Below are 20,198 nucleotides of genomic sequence, written 5' to 3'. Positions count from 1 at the left end.
TGGAGGTTCAATTTATGTTTGTCTGCTCTTTGGTTGCCGAGCAGTATTGGTTTTGAAATATAGTTTCTTATTAGCAATAATATGAAAAGTGTGGCTGATACTTTGGATTGATTTTGTGACTCATTTCACAGGGAAGCTTTCAAAGGTCAAACTGCACTGAAAAGATCAGAAAACATTTGCATCGTGTATTTGTATCTTTTATCCGCATATATTTAGGATGAAGTAAATGATCTGCAACAGCGGACTGTTAATAGTTAATAAGCACAGCACAGATACAGAGAGAGTCACTGTCCATTTGTTTGTTGTTTGGTTCGTTTGTAAGCAAGGTTACACAATAACTATGGGAGAGATTTCCATGAAATTTGGTGGAAGCATGGGACATGGGCCAAGAATCCAATTTTGGAGTGGATCTGGAAAAAGGGGAGGATCCAGGAATTTTCTTTCACTTTCTTTAACATTGTGAGATTGGTCATTTTTTCCACATTTTCACCAGGGAACAATTCATTGAATATTTCATGGATCTTGATGAAAGAAAATCTGGCATATTTAGAAGACTGATTTCTATGAGTGTGGGAAATCTGGTGCAGCTTGATTGACCTAAATGAGACTGTTGGGCCTTGGTGGAGCCATGAGTGCCATTCCATTTTGTCAAATGTCAGCATTTGTAAGAAGCATCGTAGTAACAGCACAGTGGGTAAACTCCAGATGTGAATCTACACACATGGTGTCAATGCAATGAAATGCCAAACATCATTATCACAGTAGGTATGGGGGTGGGCAGAATTTACAATGGAAGAGATCAGTTGAATAATATCGGTAAGAAAATGAATATTGTGCTTTAATCATCAGGAACAGTAATAATAAACTACAGAAAAACAGGAGCTAAAAATTATGATTAGTAATGAAAACAAAAGCCTGTTTGTGTGTTAATGCAGTAAATTTTGTTTCGAGGGCAGAGGTCAAGATGGAAAGGCAGTTGTGTGTGTGTGTGTGTGTGTGTGTGTGTGTGTGTGTGTGTGTGTGTGTGTGTGTGTGTGTGTGTGTGTGTGTGTGTGTGTGTGTGTGTGTGTGTGTGTGTGTGTGTGTGTGTGTGTGTGTGTGTGTGTGTGTGAGATGAACTTTTCCAGCGACTGCAGGCCACGACGTGAGAGTATGTGTGTCGAATTAGTTTGAGTGTATTTGAGTTGTAGGAATGAAGGCATTTGCATGTGTTGGTGAGTTGCTGAGCTAACCGCACACTTGTGCACATAAGTGTGTGTGTGTGCGTGCGTGTGTGTGTGTGTGATTGTATTTAGCCTGTAATCTTGCATCAGTGAGTGTGCCTGATCCTGTGCCAGCCTTTTAATTTCTCTCATTTTGGGCGTATCTTACCGAGGCAGATTATTCCAATTATATTGTCTTTTTTTTATTTTTTATAAATGCGTGTGTTTGTGTGTATGTGAGAGAGAGTGTGTGTGTGTGTGTGTCAGTGTGAGAAACAAAAACAAAAGACGGCTGGGAAAGACAGAGTGAGAGAGGGCCAGCGAGTGCTAGAATGACTGTGGAAATTCCCAGTGACTACACAAGGACAGCCTATTTGAACAAACAGCCAAACAGCCGCATACCCCTACCTCTCTCAACCTCTCCCTCTCTGTCTCACTCTCTTTTACACTTATGTTGGAGGCTGACCTCACCCGCGCAACTGCCAGCCCTTCTCCTCCCAATGGAAGTCAAAATAAATGCTGTGTTGTTGCAATCCCACGTTGAACACAGAGTATCAAGTCTATTATGCATAGCATGAGAAAGCTACCCTGACGCATGTTGGAGTAGCTGGAGGGAGTACAGTGGAGAGATCAGGTGACCTTAGTATATGACTCAAGTGTGTGTGTGTGTATGTGTGCGTGTGTGTGTTTGTGTGTTACATAGACAGATAAGGGGAAAGCATGTTTGTCTCTGCATGCATTTAAAGAGATGGAGGCCTCATTAAAGGCAGATTGAGACAAATTGTAGTGAGTGACCTTGAATCTTTCTCTCTTTCTATCTGTCTTTCTTTTTTCCTTTTTTTCTTTCTATCTGTCTTTTTGTCTTGCTGTCTTTCTTTCCTTCTTAAAACTCAGTCTCAGTTAATCAATATTTCATGATAACCACAACATCAACCTGCTGTTTATTCATGCTTTTGTGAAATTTTAATATTGATAAGAATACTGATATTTTTTTTAAAGAAAATTAATTATGTCTTTCTTTTTCATGAAGCGGTAGATTTTTTAAAATGTTGTCAGGTTTTAAAATGGTGGACAACTATTTTTCAATTAAGATTTTCAATTTTTTTTAATTTACCGACATGCACACACACACACACACGTGCATGCACTCTGTAGACATGGAAGCATGAATGAGACCATATGTCATTTATTGAGCCAGTGTGATAGCCAGTGCAGAGATACACGCTTCCAGGTATGACATCATTCTTGTTCTCAGCAATTTTTGATTATGAAGATAATAAATGACCACCTGTCTTCTGCGTCTCCCTCTTCCTTTTCAGACTGCAGCACAGAGGACGGAAAACGAGAGAGAGAGCCAAAACAAACTACAAGGAGTGCCTTAGAAGTGGGGAAAAAGAGGAGCGACGCACAATCTACAGCACTTTGTGAACAGTGAAGAAGAGATGAGACCAATGAAGAAGCACAGAGGACGATCCCCGCCGTTAACTCGAGGCAGAGGGGGGAAAAGGAGGGGAGGCTCTCAGCCCCTCCAAGAGAAAGACCCCAAAAGAGTTAAGAGGGAGACACTCGTCAAAACCGCACAGCACACACCCAACACTCCCTCCGCACGCAAACAGAGTCCGCCCACAGCCATCAAGTCAAACGAAGCACCAGTCACAAACAGCAAGAGGGAGGAGTTGACCGAGCCGAGGAAACCTGTGGAATCAGCCGATGGAAAGAAAGCAGTAGAAAAGACAGAACAAGACAAGACAGTGGGCACGAAGAGCACCATGTCCACTGATACTTTAGTGTTTCCTACCTCTGCCCTAGCGCCACTGTCCACAGCTACTCCCCCTCCGATCACTAATCACAGCCCTAGTATAGGCTCGGTCTCCAGCAGGAAAACGGCTACATTTAAGGCTCGTGTCCCGAAGAAGAAATACACATATGAGCACTTTGCTAACAATGCAAATGCCCTGACTACCATTCCTACCTCCAGCCCTGCACTCATACACAACAGTTACTGCAATATCAACAGCAAAATTAATGATAATGTGAATACGCCCAACAATAACTCCAAGAGTTATAACACTATTAGTAATAATAGCATTAATAGGAGCATTTATGTTAGTATCCATAGTACTAACAGTAACTCTACAAGTAGTATTAACAACATGATTAGCAGTAATAGTAGTGCTGGGAGCCATAATACTTTTATTAATAGCAGTAATAGTAGAAGTAATAATTGCTCAGGTAATCAGCCATCAGTGCTAACTGTGGATAGTAAAGCTACAGAAGAAAACCATTTTGTCCCCATGGAGGATAGGGCCCTCAGGACAGCAGACTCCCAGGAAAAAGAGCCTCAAGCTGGTGAAAATGAGTCAGAGGGGGCCCCTAACTCAGTGCGCTCCTCGTCCACTGATACAGCCAGCGAGCACTCAGCTGACGTGGATGCGATGGAAGCAACAGGACCTGGCCCTCATCAAAAAGCCTCCCACATCCCAGCTCCCCCCCATAACTCACACCCTGAAGAGGCTGGCCTTAACAAGGGGCTGGCTGAGGCTCTGGCCAAAGGCATGAAGAACCAGAGAGTCCTGGCTCGTCAGATAAAGAGGGCCATGGAGAGTGGGGTGGGGGCTGCAATGAACAGAGGGCTTAAGGAGAGAGACTCATGCTCCCCGTCACCTTTGTTCAGGCCAGGGGTGGTGCGTCGGGTGAGTGGAGGTACTGTCGAAGTCCAGCTCCAGGGAGAGGACACCTTTGTTAAATTCCCTTTCCATGGTGGATCCATGATGACATCATCATCATTGTCGGGGGCCGACACCACTGTGGACTTCATTTTAGATGCCCCACCACCTGGCATGGCACCCGTGGCTGTCGGGACCCGAGTGTGTGTGCCCTTTGCTGGAGAGGATGGGGGTCCTCTCCTGTACAGACAGGGGATTGTCACTCAGGTGGACCCCCATCCCGGAGTCTCATTTCCTTACCAGGTGCTCCTGAGTGAGGACAGAGAAACTCTGGGTAATGATGGGGTGGCAGAGGAGAAAGAGAAAAGGAAAGCTGTGTGGGTGTCCCGACAGAGCCTGAGACTCCTCACCACTCCCTGGGAGGTCCCACATTTGGATGGTGGGAAGGCGATAGAGAGAGAACGGGAGAGGGAAAGGGAAGAGAGGGAGCGGATGGAGGAGATGGAGGTAGAGAGGGAAGTGTGCCAGTTGAGTATTGGAATGGGGGTGCTGGGAGGGGGAGCGAGATTAGGCCATGGTCTTGCGCATGAAGGGGTTGCAGGAGGGCATCCCTATGTAAACGTACATCCATCCCCCCGCTCTTCCACTGTGGCCTCTGGTGCAGGAGCCAGCACACCTCATGAGGGTGAAGGGAACTTCTCCGACAGAGAGAGACAAAAAGAGCCCAACACTCCAGAAGAAGATGTTGAGGTTTCTCATTTTAACTTGGGCCTCGCAGCTGGTCCCAAGCCACATGCTGGGACGTCTCAGCAGAGAAACATCATCTCTAAGTCCAGTGGGTACCCTCCCTCCTCCCCCCACCTCTCTGTTGTACTGGGTCTGGGAGCCCCACACCTCTCCCCCCTCGCTGGTCCTCAGCCACCCCCTTCCCCTGCCCTACTGGGGTCAGAAATGAACAACAGCACTCCAAACCTACCTCCAACCAAGACCACTCCCACTCAGACCCCTACTCCCACTTCTGGTGGGGGTTCCTCCTCTACCTCCTCTCGTTCCAGGACTCCCCTCTCATTGGCACAGCAAAAATACAAGAAGGGTGATGTGGTGTGTACCCCAAATGGTATCCGTAAAAAGTTCAATGGTAAGCAGTGGAGAAGGCTGTGCTCCAGGGAGGGCTGTATGAAGGAGTCTCAGCGTCGGGGATACTGCTCCAGACACTTATCCATGAGGACCAAAGAGATGGAGGCGGCAGGGGGAGAGAGAGGGGGAGGCAGCAGCTCAGGGACCGTCACCCCCTCTGACCTGCGAGGCAGAGCCAGTAGTGAGTTTGAGTGGGATGACACATCAAGAGAGAGTAGTGAGACCAGTAGCAGAGGAGACTCCCGACCCCGCCTGGTCCTCCCTTCCATCCTCCCCCATGAACTGTCCTCACGCTTTGATTTTGATGAGTGTGAGGCCGCCACCATGCTTGTATCGTTAGGGAGCTCCCGCTCCGGCACCCCTTCCTTTTCTCCCATCTCCAACCAGTCGCCCTTCTCCCCTGCCCTCTCTCCCTCACCCTCCCCACTTTTTGGCTTCAGGCCGGCCAACTTCTCCCCGATTACCGCCTCCCCAGTTCTGCAACACCGGAGGCACAGGCAACCCAGTGGTACGGGGGGAGGAGGGGGAGGGGGCAGCAAAGCAGCAACCTCAGCTGGAGGAGCAGAAAGGGAGAGACACACTTCAGGCATCCAGCCTTCCTTCCACAGTAACCTGACGTTTACGGTCCCCATGAGCCCCAGCAAACGAAAGCCAGATGCACCTCCTCCTCCACCCGTTCCCTCACACCACCACGATTACACACCCAAGACTGAGTTGGACCAGGGGGAACTAAACTCTTTCAGGGTGTTGTCCCCCCAGACACCAGCTTCACATTCCCACACGCACACACCCACCTTCTCCCGACCCAGGGGAGTAAGCACCCCCTCCTCCAGTAAGCCCTCTACTACTGTCTCCCCTCCTCCTCTGCTGGTGTCTCCAACTCCTCCTTCTCCTCTCACTCATGACGGGGGGCCTCGTCGCTTGGTTCCTGTATCCCAACAGGCCTTGCGGGATTCCCCTGTCATAGTGAGGAATCCTGAAGTCCCACTGGCAAAATTTACAGAATGTCCCATAGGAAGAGGAGGAAGTGGAAACGAGGGAGGGACAGATCACACTTCATCTAAAGACATTAACCCAACACCCCTTACCCCTCAGCCAATTTCTGGACTCCAGATTCCCGTCCCCATTAATGCTGCTACAGCCACAGTACCCAATGGCACCGTCCTTTTGCGAAGCCCAGCCCAAACTCTGGTGCTTTTGTCCCCAACACCTTCCTCGCTGCCCACCGCTGACACCCCTGCCACCCCCCTGCAGGCTCTGTCAGTTACTGTCAGCACAACAGCCACAGCTCCCGCTCCGAGTATCACAGACAGCTCCGGGGAGCGAGAGGAGAACAGGGGGACGGTATTTGGGGGTGAGGTCCAGCAGCCAGTTCCCTGTCACCCTTCTCCCACTGCACTGCTGCCCTTGATCCTCCCAGCGCAAAGCCTTCACCCCATCCCACGAAAGGAAATCATCATGGGACGTCCTGGCACAGGTGAGGATTGGTCCATATGGGTCTATTTATCTACATGATGCCAGTGACTTTGAAGGAATGAGGTGAAACTTTAGTGGAAATTTATGAATTGGACTGCGGTTATTTCAAGAAAAGCACAAAACAGGACCTATGTGCAATTCAATTGTATTATTAAATGTAAAAGTGGTATATTCTCCAATCACTAAACCAAACAAAAATAATTAAATAAAGCAAAAATCCAACATCGAAATCAACTTTTTAAATTTAATAGAATATAGATTTTAATAGGTTATTGTTCAGAGACAATATGTTGAAAATGTATATAAAAATGAAGAATAGCAAATAATTCTTTGAAGTTAGACTCTCTCTGTATAGCATTCTTTACACTTTTAATACAATCCAGCTCGATATTTGCAAATGAAAAAAATAGTGCCACACTAAATAGTTCTGTTGGTGTGGCATGAAGTCACATGAAGCCACACATTTTTTTTCCTTTTCTGTGTATTAAATATCTTTCAGGTTATTTTTTCCGGTTTAATTACATGTCATCCATAGAGTATATACTCACTAATTTAAATTTTATTAGTATAACCTTATAACTGCTATATGTTTGTTATCTCTTTGACCTGTAGTGACACACACATTGTCATTTTTGCATGGACAGAGGAAACTCTGTTCAAAGGCCTTGATCTAGTAGCTTAATTTGCATTTTTTAAGGATATAATGGAACAATTATTTTCCTCAGACACTGAGAATCCACAGAGAAATGCAAAGATAGTGCAGCTAATAGTGACAGTAAATATCATTGGAGAGAGAGAAGAACAATTATATTCATTTACGTGACTTTAGTTGAAGCTACAGCAAAAGGCATTAATAATAAAAAATGAGAAGGCTCGAAATGTAGCTTTACAAGTTTTAACATTTTTTATTTTATAAATACTCACACACACACACACACACACACACACACACACACACACACACACACACACACACACACACACACACACACACACACACACACACACATGTGCAAACATGCACAGATTGAGAAAGATAGAGAAAAATACAGAGCTTTATAGAGGTTTTAATATTAAATCAACATTTTCCTGGTAATATTAAATACAAAGTGATTTGTTTCACTTATTTTTTTTTTGTATTATCAAATCAACCAACTAAAACATTAATAAAATCTGTTGTATTTTGTTCATCAAATAAATAAATCTAATCAAACATTCATTCAAACAATCATTCATTCATCAAGGTTGTTTTGAACAAAAATATATATAAAACTGCGGTATAATGTTTTTAAATATTCTGTATAACTTGTCCAAGAACAAATAACACTCAAAGTGAAAGAGGGATGGATTCACGTGAATGTGCCGCAACGTGTATGTGTGTATGTGTGTATGTGTGTGTGTGTGTGTGTGTGCGCGCGTGTGTGTGTGTGAGAGTCGATGCCCTGTGAAAGAAGCGCCTGTTGGCCAACATGCTGTTGTCCCATATGGCCTCCTCTAATCGTCTGTCCACCGTCCTCATGTCCGCTTGTCAACTGAACTGCTCGTCATGTGACCCACGTAAGCTGTGGACCGGGCTCCTGTGATTGACCATGTCAGGTCTGGTCTTATTGAAATCACTGCTGATGACAAAACAATCAGTAAATTCACACGTCAGCTCACATTAAAGTGGGAATAAGCCGTGCCGCTCATGTCGGTAACTCAGAGCAAAGGGAGTTGGGTTTATCTGATGATTTGTGGAAGAGGAATATTTTCTGTCGTGGATCATACAATATTTAAGAGCCAAATGCTATTATTAGAAAGACAGAATTACAAAAGCATTAATTAATTCTTTGTTGGTTTGGATTTCATTTGTAAAGGAAAAGGGACACATGAGATGAATGCAAAAATATGATGGTGTATGTGTGTGTATGCATCTGAGAGTGTGTTAGAGAGAGAGAGAAAGTGCAATAGGAGAAAATGTATGCATGAGCATGCATGCTTTGGTGTTTTGTATTTTCTATAGGGATTTGACTGTATGTTACGCAGGATTAGCTTTGTCCATGTCGGAGACTACCTCTTATATTCCCAGTCCTTATAGACAGAAACTTTGTGGCTGAGTGGTGGCAATCAGTCCAACACCACATAGACACGACACATGGACTTATCATAGAAAGGAAAGTTCAATAAGAGAAAATAAACACTTTGAAGGAAAGCAATGGAGGCACATTCAGTGTTACCAAAGAAGTTCTTATAGACGCCCTGATATTGTCTCTGGAGCTACGAGAGAAATTAACACTTTAAGACGAAGAAGCAAAAGTGGGAATGTAACGTGTGGGCTAGATTTACAATATGTAGGCCAGGTATGGACTGTTTCCACCAAGTTGTGTTTATTTTTGTGTGATAGAGAGATAGAAAAAATGGGGGTTGGATCAGAAAGCGAATTAGGAATATCTTTAGACAGGATGGTAAAAAAAAAAGACAGGAAGAAGGACAATTCAAAAGCAGGTTTTATCTAAATCTTAAATTAATTTCTAGGAAAAACTCTGACCGACGTATTTATTCTATGTGTGTGTGTGTGTGTGTGTGTGTGTGTGTGTGTGTGTGTGTGTGTGTGTGTGTGTGTGTGTGTGTGTGTGTGTGTGTGTGTGTGTGTGTGTGTGTGAGACTTCCTGACCTGGGCAACTATTATCGTCATGCACACTACAGGTGTTGGTTGAAAAGTGAAAATATATCAAAACAAGCTGTGAGCTGCACTCTTGGCCAGTATAGGTGGGTTGATTTGAAATGTGTGTCTTAGCTATATATTGTGTCAGCGTATCATGTGGGTGTGTGAAGTATTTGTTTCTCAAGCTCCTGTGTGGGAATATATTGTACTATAGTGTGTGTTCATGTGTGAGAGACAGAATTCATAATCAGCTGAAAATTAGAGCCCACTTTTCACTTTTTGATATATACTATAGACATATAATATCAGTTGGTATAATTCACTTCACCAGCTCTCTGTGTGTTTGTGCTTTGGACTTTCTGAGTGTGACAGAGAAGTGGACAAGAAAGGGAGGGCTGTCGTTTTGAGTGTACGGTCCCTCCTCAGACCCCCCCCCCCCTCTTTTTTGCAGCTGAAAAGACGCTGAATGAATGAATGAATAGCAGCTTTTTGTGTGAGAGCATGCACACTTGCCTGTGCACATTTATTCTGAAGATCTTTGAGTAAGGAGCACATGTGGGTGTTTTCTGTGATGATAGAAAAAGCATGTGTGTGTGTGTGTGAGTTCTTGCATATGGACGTAGGAGAGTGTGAAATACAAGGGAAAGTAAGAATCACAGTGTGTGCGTGTGCGTGTATGTTTGTGCATTTACACATTTGCAGTGTTTGTGATTTGTACGTTTGTGTAGGTGTTGGTGTTTTCATATCAGCTTGTGAGAAATGAACAGACGGTAAACTGTAAAGATTTTAAGGTGAATTACTGTTGTTAAAATTACTTTAGATATAGTTTGCGTCACAATATTTTATTCTAAAATTATAGTTCAAGAAATGTTGGCAAAATGTTATTCTCCCTGGTCCGTGGGAATAAAGTTGAAATAATGTTGACACTTCTTGATAAATATGTTCATCTTTGTAATAAATTGAAATAATATTATTTAGTGTACACATTCATTATCGGTATAAATTTGATAATGTTTATGCCAAAAGGTTCACACATTCGATGAGGGTAGAAAAAAATTCGCATAAAAAAAGTGATTTATCAACTCATGTGATGACACATTGCACCTTTTCAAGGAAAAGAAAATCTCTCTGGAATATCAGGCTTTAAAATTGTATTCTTATTTTTAAACCGAAAAATTAGATTAGTAAATAATATGTAAAAACTATTTTTATAAAGTAAGGTTTTAAAGTAATATAGTTCTAACACCTTATAGATCATATAGTAAAGTGTTGATTTAAAATGTAAAGAAATAGAGACCATCTAATATGGAACAGGTTAAATAAAATTTCATACAGTTCAGGAATATGTAGTTGGTGAGTTCCTCTGCTCTTGTCTATGTTACACACACAGTAAAATCCAACAGATACACACTGATATGCGGTTTACTTTTCATTTATTCACTCAGAAATCAGACAACATTCCCCTGGCTCAGTTCAGTGCCGCAGCTGACGGCCGCACACTTTACAGACAAACCTGCGTATGTGTGCTCTGTGTGCATGTGCTTCCCCACCTGAGACGTGCTGATGCGATAGAAAATGAAACATCTTTTTGAAGCTCTCGCTGCAACTTCTTGTAAAATAAAACTGTTGAAGAGATCAGGCAGCGACAAGGTGAAGGATGAGACTGTTTTCATGGTGTCACGTGTATGTTGCATTCAGTGTGTGTGTGTGTGTGTGTGTGTGTGTGTGTGTGTGTGTGTGTGTGTGTGTGTGTGTGTGTGTGTGTGTGTGTGTGTGTGTGTGTGTGTGTGTGTGTGTGTGTGTGTGTGTGTGTGTGTAAGTGTGTGTGTAAGTGTGTGTGTGTGTGTAAGTGTGTGTGTAAGTGTGTGTGTGTGTAAGTGTGTGTGTGTGTAAGTGAGAGAGAGTAACCAAGCGTCAATCATTGACTACCGGATATGATGCGTGAGCGCCAAACGTCTGTTGCCATGGCAACAAAGCAAACATCACACTGGTGTAGCCTGTATGTATCATAGAATATTCACAAATAGAAATGGCAACCCCCTTGTGTGTGTGTGTGTTTATGCATCTGTGCTTGCATGCTTGTGTACGTGTAGGTGTATGTGAGTGTGTACAAACTTCCGCATGTTCATATGTGTTTTCACCCCGACACACCACTGGTAGCTCTTTCTTACTCCATCCTGGGTGTTTCACTCAGCGTTACTTTATAATCGGAGGATTTCCTCCAGGTCAAATATCAGTGACACACTCATATTTAAGACCATTTTGAAAAATACAACTCCCATCACAAGCATTTTTTTAGAACATATTTTCCTTTTTACAGTGAGATAAGAGTGTAGCACTCTTCATTGTCATCACTCTGAAGTTAGTGAGGAAAGTGCGTACTGTGTCCTTTTCATAGAGGACTTTGATGACTTTGTCGTTGTGAAAGTCCTAAATGATTCCTTCATTTGTTTGACTGGTTTCAGTATAAACTCATGCGTTCTCTGTTTGACTACATAGTGATACATGCTCAACATCTCTTGTTTTGTTCTGCAGGATCATGCCTGTGAGCACATTGATATTAGCGAGATTAATCCTTGAACAGAGCATCTAATCCTGCACCTATATCATCTGAAAATAATATGCAATTTTTTTTACCTTCAGTCGACATTTAAAGACACAGAATATGTTTCAATACATCTCGTATATGTTGATGCTGCCCAGTTAGAAATGATTGAAACCAAAGTTGCAAATTTAGTCTATGTCGCTCACCCACACAAACATGCAGTTTTTGCAACACTGAGTAAACATGTCACACTCTCTTAAGTACACGTGAATACACTTTTTTGCACTGTTATTTCGCACTTGAATACGTTTTTTGCTCCCCGCTTTCTCGTCTGCCTCCATCTTCTTTTTGAAATTTTCTTTCAAAAACATTATGACAGATTTGTTTTAACCCTTCGCTCCATCGCATTGCAGTGGCTTTGCTTCCCCTCCTCTCTTCATCCTGGTCTACCCGGATACGGATACCCGGGAATAACATCCCCACTCCCTCCCGCCCCTGCTTTACGTAATGCTTAAAGCGCTGCATATCCTCCCTGGCCATGGCAACAACCACATCTGGATCACGCAGCCATCTAGACTGGCACCGAAGCACACGTGAAGCCCTCAAGACTTACCACAAAAGTCATGTGCAACAATAATCCTGTTTCCTATTGGGCAGAGCGTACGTTAGGGAGATTCTCAAAATGCACTGGTGCAGAGGGACTCCTTAGTCCTTAGGAGGCTCCAAGACTTTGACTGCATGCATGTGAAGTTAGAACAAGATTCAGCTTCTTCTGAGCCTCCGTCGAACACACATTCATTGTTCTGAAGATCACAGTTGTCACGTGTTCCTCACATCCCAAAGTTTGGAGTGAATCTTGCCTAGGAATTTATTTTTCTCTCCTTCATCCCACTCTCCTCTTTTACTTTCTCTTCATCTCTACTCCCTTAGTCTTTGCACTGGTTTACTGGAGCTGCCTGTTTCTCAGCCATTTATCTGCAGAGTAGTAGTGCCCCCAGATGGCCAAACATATACATTACAAGTTCCTCCACAGTGGGTGGAGGGATCTGGATCTTCAAACACTAATCTCTCAAGTTTGTGTTTGATGTATTCTGCTGGATGGTAATTATTCACTGTTGGGAAGAGAGAGTTAAATCTGCTCATGAACCCGCAGATTGTAAAGTGTGTATTGCATCATGGAGATGACTGATACCCATTAATTACTGTTTAATTCCTCTTCGTACTCAGTGATCACAATGTCTTATTGCAACATTGAACGATAAATAAAAGGTACCAGTTTCATTTAACTTAAAATTAAAGCATAACAAGGCCAAAGGCAGGTCCAGAGTCTTAAAAATCTCCTCTTTGGATCCCACAAAGTGCTTCCTCTGGGTTTCAAGCTGTGTAAAAATGATTGGTTAAGCTTATAGATAGTGATGGTCAGTGGCAGCCTGGTGACCACGAGCGACACGGGGACCTGTGCCCAACACAGCTGTTGCTATGGTAACTGCAAAGGAACTGTGGATCGAGTTATAATTGGACGGAGCAAATGGTGGGTTGTGGGAGGGAGAGACACGGAGCACAGGGGTGGAAGATGAATTGGGGGATGAGAGAGATCGCATGTGAGAGTGAGTGAAGGCGGTGCTCCGCTCTGCATTGTGCAGGCATAGGTAACAGAGGGGGAGGAGAAGAAAAAGTTTCTTGAGTGAGGTCACATGGCGTTTGACAGATTTAATTGGGAGGTAGAGACGTGCATTCATACGCACATTAAAAGCATGAAACCTGTAAGAGGAGACAGCCAATGAAAGCTGCTGAACACCTACACAGATACTGCACTGCCAGCAAGGCAGCAGGGAGAGATAGTTAAGCTCAGCTAGGGGAGGGATTTCTCTTCTACTGTTTTTTTCCAAACCTTTTCTCTTACTCTTGCCAGTTTTCACCACTTATCTCTATTTTATCTGACTAAGCGCAAAAAAATCTGTGGTTTCCCACCATCATCTTGTGTCTACCTCGCCTTCTCTGCACCATGACAAAAAAGCCAGCACAACAACATCTTAAAACATGTGGACAGTGCGTCAATCCAATCAGCGACGAGCTTTGACAATAGTGGGAACTTACCTTTTTTCCGGTGCATTGTTGTTGTGTTTTGTGGTTTGCACTTCGTGACCACCATACTGAACTGACAATAATAATTTTACACAAACGGGTATATTGCTTGCAAGTCAATCAAGAATTTAGGCGTATTCAAACAGCTAAAGGGAAAGCTTATTAATCTGCTCTGAATAATAGGTCAGAAGTAGTTCATTACTGAGGGCTTGTAATGTTTATCTGTGGTTGAAACCACTGAGCAGCCGCAGTCATCCGTCATCTCCACCCCTGCCCTCTTTCAACCTCTTTTCCTCTCTGCCAAGTTGTCCAACTCCCTCCCCTCGACACACTGGGTTTGCTGGATTGACTTGTTGAGAGCTCAGTGCAGTTGCCTTAATCTCCTACTCTCTCTCTTTCTCCTTGTCACTTATGCCTAAGAGTTTAACCCTTTCCTAAAAACCCTCTGGCTTTAAAAACAGGAACAAACAGTCACACCATATTTTCACATGACGCAAGTTGCTTCACTGATGCCAGCCAGCTGAGATAGAGAAAGGGCACGTGAGAGTTAGGTTGCGTATTGAGGTGGAGCTCAGGCACATAGCAAAGAAATCTTTTTGTTTGAGATGTCAGATCATTTCTTTGTTAACTCACTTGTAATGTGGGTGTATGATTGCACTGATCCCAATTCAAATGTGTATGTGTTCTTTTAAGGTTTGTAATCTCCGACTGAAGGGGTTAACTTTTTGTTACTACTGGCTTGTAGTAGTAATTAAGTCAGACAGTTTTGTGTTTGTCTCATGACTTTGGGTGAGAATGTCTTCTTGACTCTTACAGCATGAGGAGAAACCACATCACATGTGCCAGTCCTCTCTCTTTGAGTCTTAGTTGTGTTATACTTACCCAACATAAGTATCTTTATATGTTTTCCCTTTGTCTCTGCCTCTGTCCCCCCCCATCTCTGGCCCCCCACACCCTTCCTCCCTTTAAGAGAAGCTCTGTTTTCATAAGTTGTTTTCTCTCCACCCACCCACCCACCCACCTAACTACCCTCCTCCATACATCCCTCCCTCCCTGCTCGCTGGCCTCTCCTGCTGAAAATGACTCTCAGTCTATTTTTACCCTTCTCTCCACTCTTTGCCTGTTCCACCCATTTTCCCTCTCTTTTCTGACTACCCCTACTCTCCTGTTGTTGACTTCTCTTCTGTTCTGCGTCTCTCTCTCTCTCTCTCTCTCTCTCTCTCGCTCTCTCGCTCTCTCGCTCTGCTCCCCACACCAGTGTTGCATCAAAACATTTTAACTTCTTTCTGAAGGAGGCATTTGCATGATGGAGAGATGGGAAAAAAAAGAGTTGTGGATTTGAATGGGCTTTTTGTGGTGGTAAAATGACATCACTTTGCCTCCCTACTGTCAGCAGCGCTCCCTAAACGCAAAGATATATCGCATTACCGGTAAAAAGGTTTCTAATCCTTCTCAGAAGTGGAAATACTGCTGATATATAATCCAGCTAGTGTTTGCTCTTGCTTGGAACAACTTTGTGAAAACACTCACGTAGCAGACAGGATGACCGTGCAGACTCCTATGGGTGTAATGGGTGTGGATGTGCGCTGTCATCTTGACCTCAGGGCCTCATCAACATCCAGACTGCACAGAGACCAAAAGCAGCGTGGCAGGGAATCTGCAGGTAGCTCACTAGTGCCACTCTGCATCGGATGGTCTCTGCGGGTATTGAATGTTGAGCATTTGTAAGGGGGAGGGATTTTATCTGACTTCTGTTAAGCCATTGGTTGGCCTACATCTGAGTGTCCGCTTTCCATTGGTCCTTTTAATGTGTCATTCACGGTTTACTACGAGCCCTGCACCTATGGCATAAAACCGGGGTGGGATTAAGTTGAAGAAACACAAAAAATACACACTTTTGAGGTAGTACTTTAAGGCCAACTTGTGTTTTTCGTGTATTCGCAGTGAAGTCACGTGTGGTTTGTATCGATCAGCTGTTCGTTTTTGAGATAACTTCAGTTTTTGTGTTGACAGGAGGAGCTGCTCGCGCCACCCCCGCCCCCATACAGATTTGCATATGACTGGCATTCCAGCGCACACGCCGACCAATGAGCGTCCGCGGCGGGCTCGTGACGGGAGGCCTCGCTGGCCAATCGCCGAGCGGCAGGCGCGGAGGGAGGGCGGGACGAGGCTGGGCGAGGTTGACAGGACGAGGAGGAGGAGGAGGGGGGGCGAAGAGTAGAGGGGGAAGGGGGGTGGGGGGCGGCAGCAAGCAGCCCAGTTTACAACAAGAGGAAGAGGGAGGGAAAGAGAAAGAAAAGGGCCGAGGCTCAGCGAGGGACCACCGGGCCAAAACACCGGAGTACACTCGGTAGCGGGAGTTGTGGAGATGCGGTGCGAGGAGTTTTGTGGAGCCGAACAACGCGCATAACTCCGGGTGCGACACCGCGGCTGGACGCTGTGAGCGCGCCGATGTAGTCCGCACCAAGTTGCGGCTAGCTAACCCGCTGCTGCGGACGGACGGACCTCACCGACGGCTTCTTTAACCCCACTACCCCCGCGTCGGGTGCTGTGTTCGGGCATCTTCTTCACCCAGTCCGCTTCCTCACGAGCTTGACCGAGGAGGAGGAGAACAGAGAACTGCGATCTATCCCCATTTTCTCCTCTATCGCCGACCGGAGCTAAGAGTCCTCCTCACCGTGCTCGCGTTCCTCGCCGCCGCGCTGTAGTCTCGTCTCAGTCGCTAGCTAAGCGTCAGGTTGGTGGTCAGATCGGCCAGGTAGGAAAAGGGAGCTGGTGGTTTTATGTTATTTTGTACTGGGATGAGCTAAAACCCTTTAAGCTAGTAGGAGGGACGATAGCGCGTGTGTGTGTGTGTTTGCTCCCTTGGTAAGCAGCCTGGTGTATAAGCACTGGGTGATGGATGAATGCACCAGATTTACAGTCAACCACATCTGCTTATGCGTAGTAAACAGGGACAAACCTAAGTTGATCGATCTCCTTTAATTGTTGATTCTGCGTCTTGGCAGGTGCATGGTTCAAATCCCGCGTTAAGAAAAGGGGGGAAAACAAGTTAGCATTTGGTGAAATGCACTTGTCAAACAGTCCTGGTGGGAATATTTTGGCAGCCAGTGCGTGTGAATACGCTTTTGTAGTTGAGACATGAGAACAATTGCGTTTCTTTTGCCTGTGTGTGTGTGCGAGTGCTGCACGACCAGGGGCGTTCCCGAGAGGTTGGTCCAATTTGGAGCGGTGCACTTGAGGCTCCGGTTGTTGCAAGAGACGGTTAAATCACACCCAATGTGCTTTATTATATGATTCAGCTTGTGTTTCATAACCACACAGTGTGCACTCTAATGTAATAACCAGACCCCCCCACCCACTCCCCCCCCCCGCCACGCCACCAAGTTAGATGCAGCACTTTGGCTGTGATCGCCCCAATTTTGCTTGTTGCAGTGCGGTCCAGCCTGATCGATACTGTGCCCTCCTGCCGCTGCCCTTCAGCTGTTCGACTCCGATGCTTCATGAGCTCCTCGATACCCGCTCAGCCCACCTGCCTGTAGCTCTCCTTTCACCACAGACCAAGGTTTGACATGGCCCAGGAGCACTGCGCAGTTACCGGTCGCGTGTGTTAATCCAGGCCGTGGATGGGCTCGAGGCCCTGTTAACCCCCTCATTGCCAAGCTGCTGTACTAATGTAAACAAACAGGGAGAGAGGGCATCGGGGGTAATTAGACCAAAGGGAGGAGGATCGTTGCCTTCGATAATAATCGTCTTGTCAGTGCGTCGTCTAAACACTGTTTCGTTATTACAAATTTAGCTTGAGATTCCTGTGTTATTGGGATCGTTTGTTGTACATTGTGTCCGGTGTCTTGTGTTTTGTAACGAGTGCGATGTAAGATTGCGGCATTCTGCGATACGGAGTCTGCCTGACACACATTTCATTTTTTATTCGCGTTGGAATAAAGAAAGGACGCCTCTTTATGCCACATGTTAAAACCCTCATGGTGCATCGGGGTGATGCAGTAATAATCGTGAATGATGACTGCAACCTGTAGGGATGAGACGGATACAGACACCACTGAGCACTTGTCGTCATCTGTGAGTTTATATCAGCTCGAGGTTTTTGGATTAATCATGTTGCCTTACCTGGATCCCTGTGTGTTGTAGAGGACAGATTTTTTTAAAAGGACATATCACTGCATCTTTTTTTGGAGAAACATCAAGGATTTCATTGCACCATGTTCTCATCAGAGAATCCTCAGTATCTCCGCCAAGGATTAAGCATGTTTGGTTAGTCCATGTCACTTACCTACACTGTCCTTTTTGTCAAAACTGTACACGTGTGTTATTATTGTTTACTCGTATCACAAAACAATCCCTCAGTGTTGAAGCAACTTAATGCTTTTGGGGACCTAAAGGGGATCAATACCATTGCTGGAAAGTTTTCAATAATGGAAATAAAGATTATATCACCTAAACAGACCTCTCATTCATTTAAGAGGTTTCAAAATGTAACATCTTCTGGTCTCTGTCCAGTGTGTTTTGAGAACAAAGAGTCCTTTGGTACATTTGCTGCTGTTGGATTATTTAACCACTGAAGTCGGTGGAGGTGTCCTACTGTGGTAGTACTGAAGTGATCAATAGATCTCAAAAACTGATATGGATCTTTTCTGCCTGGTGATTAATAATATTTACTTTGTATATACAACGTTAAATAGTCCCTGGTGAGTTGTGTATACTCCACACTGCCTGGCTCTAGGCTATGTCTTCGTTTTCATTTGTTTATTTGTGCTTCCATCAATTTGAGATAATAAAAGAATGCTTGATAAGACTTGTTTTTAAAATGATGAGAGCTTGTGATTTGAGTAAATAATAGTTTATGTGGGAGTGATGCATTGAGGGTCCTGATTCCCTAAATAAGGAAATAGACTCTCTTGAATGTGATATCTGAGCAGGGATCAGGAAGTTATAGACCTCAGATGGTGCTGGTTGTTAATAACAAATAATACTGTTTTCCTCTGCAGTGTGGACCAATGTAGAGCCCCGGTCAGTTCCAGTCTTCCCCTGGCATTCATTGGTCCCTTTCCTGGCACCAACCCAATCAGATGCTCCTTCTCTGCCAGGGGAGGGCCAGCATCCAGTTAACCACCCCCAAGCAGCCAGTCTGAAGTCAGGTACTGAATATCTTTGCTGACCTACTGACAGTAGAACATGTCCCACCATCAGTTTTATGTAATATTTTGGGAGATTTAATACTGTTTTGGGTAACAAATATCGCTTACTTTCCCCATAAACAAGTATGCCTCTCTTTGTTGTTTTTCCTCAGAATGTCAGGGGGTGGCAGCGCTGTCACAGGAGCCTGCAGAGGCACCTCCCACTGTCGAAAGAGGTCCCCCGCCCCGACCTCCCCCCTCCTCTGATGAGCCGCCTCCAGAGAAGGAGAAAGGAGAGGCAGAGAGGGAGAGGCCTGACAGCGAGACAGAGAGTGATGTTGATGATCTGTTAGTGCAGTTTTTTTTTAATATAGTGTTTTTGTTTGAAAAGCTATGAGGTTACATGAACATATACAGACACTGCACATGCACCCTCATGTGTTTTCAGTATATAAGAGCAGTTATGTATTTGTCCAAAGCAGCCATCATAATAATTTTCTGTGTGGCATTGTGTACCCACACATACAGTTGGGGAGTGTGATATTTTCTCTATCCTCGCACTAATTTGGGCAGAAGAGCTCAGTGCCAGAACAAAGCAGATGGGAACAAAAGCATTCCATCTCTGTGCTCTATCACTATATGAAAGGAAGTGGCCAGGCTGTCAGCCATTGAAATGGATGAGCTATCTGCTGAATCTGCTGATGTATCTCATGGGAGATGAACTATTTGTGCTCCATGTCTACATCCAATAGACAGTATGTAAAACCTGATTTGAAGTAGAAAACTGCTCAGTTATTAATATTAAAGAGTAAAAGAGAGAAAGCTGTTTTTATGTGGAAGGCTACATGTTTTGTATTGATATCTAGTGAAGGTTATAAACACAGATGGTTTCTTGTCTCCTTTCAGCTTCCTTCCAGGAGTTGTACCAGAACCGCCTCTCGCTATATCACCGGTAAAGAGGCGCACTCAGTCCCTCAGTGCGCTGCCCAAAGATGGAGACAAGAGCAGCCCTGGAAAGGTAGCTCTTCCACTGCTTTTACCAGAACATCAAAATTCTCAATGTTCCTTTGAGTAAAATATGTAATGTAATGCCTGCCTGTCTTTATTGTTCACTTTCTCAGAGGGAGAAGGACCACATCCGGCGACCGATGAATGCATTCATGATTTTCAGTAAGCGCCATCGAGCATTGGTGCACCAGCGGCACCCAAACCAGGACAACAGGACAGTCAGCAAGATTCTTGGGGAATGGTGGTATGCCCTAGGACCCAAGGAGAAACAGAAGTACCATGATTTGGCTTTCCAGGTAC

At 44.7% G+C, this 20,198-nt stretch overlaps 1 protein-coding gene across 4 annotated transcripts in view; it reads left to right on the top strand.

Annotated features, from left to right (window-relative positions):
- Nucleotides 1-20,198, top strand: part of cicb (capicua transcriptional repressor b) — a 35,007-nt gene that overhangs the window by 3,961 nt on the left and 10,848 nt on the right. For 3 of the 4 annotated variants that reach the window (XM_034610991.1, XM_034610989.1, XM_034610988.1), the window contains exons 2-6: nt 2,522-6,482; nt 18,762-18,911; nt 19,064-19,238; nt 19,797-19,908; nt 20,012-20,194. In XM_034610991.1, the coding sequence (XP_034466882.1) occupies nt 2,645-6,482; nt 18,762-18,911; nt 19,064-19,238; nt 19,797-19,908; nt 20,012-20,194 (4,458 nt within the window). In that variant the 5' untranslated portion in view covers nt 2,522-2,644. Of the gene's footprint in view, nt 1-2,521; nt 6,483-18,761; nt 18,912-19,063; nt 19,239-19,796; nt 19,909-20,011; nt 20,195-20,198 lie in introns of those variants that run through there. The other variant, XM_034610990.1, reaches the window with a different exon arrangement.

The sequence above is a fragment of the Hippoglossus hippoglossus genome, chromosome 16 (genome assembly GCF_009819705.1).
Source record: "Hippoglossus hippoglossus isolate fHipHip1 chromosome 16, fHipHip1.pri, whole genome shotgun sequence".
Taxonomy (NCBI): domain Eukaryota; kingdom Metazoa; phylum Chordata; class Actinopteri; order Pleuronectiformes; family Pleuronectidae; genus Hippoglossus; species Hippoglossus hippoglossus.
Note: the sequence above shows the minus strand (reverse complement) of the source record. Positions and strands in the feature narration are given on the sequence as shown.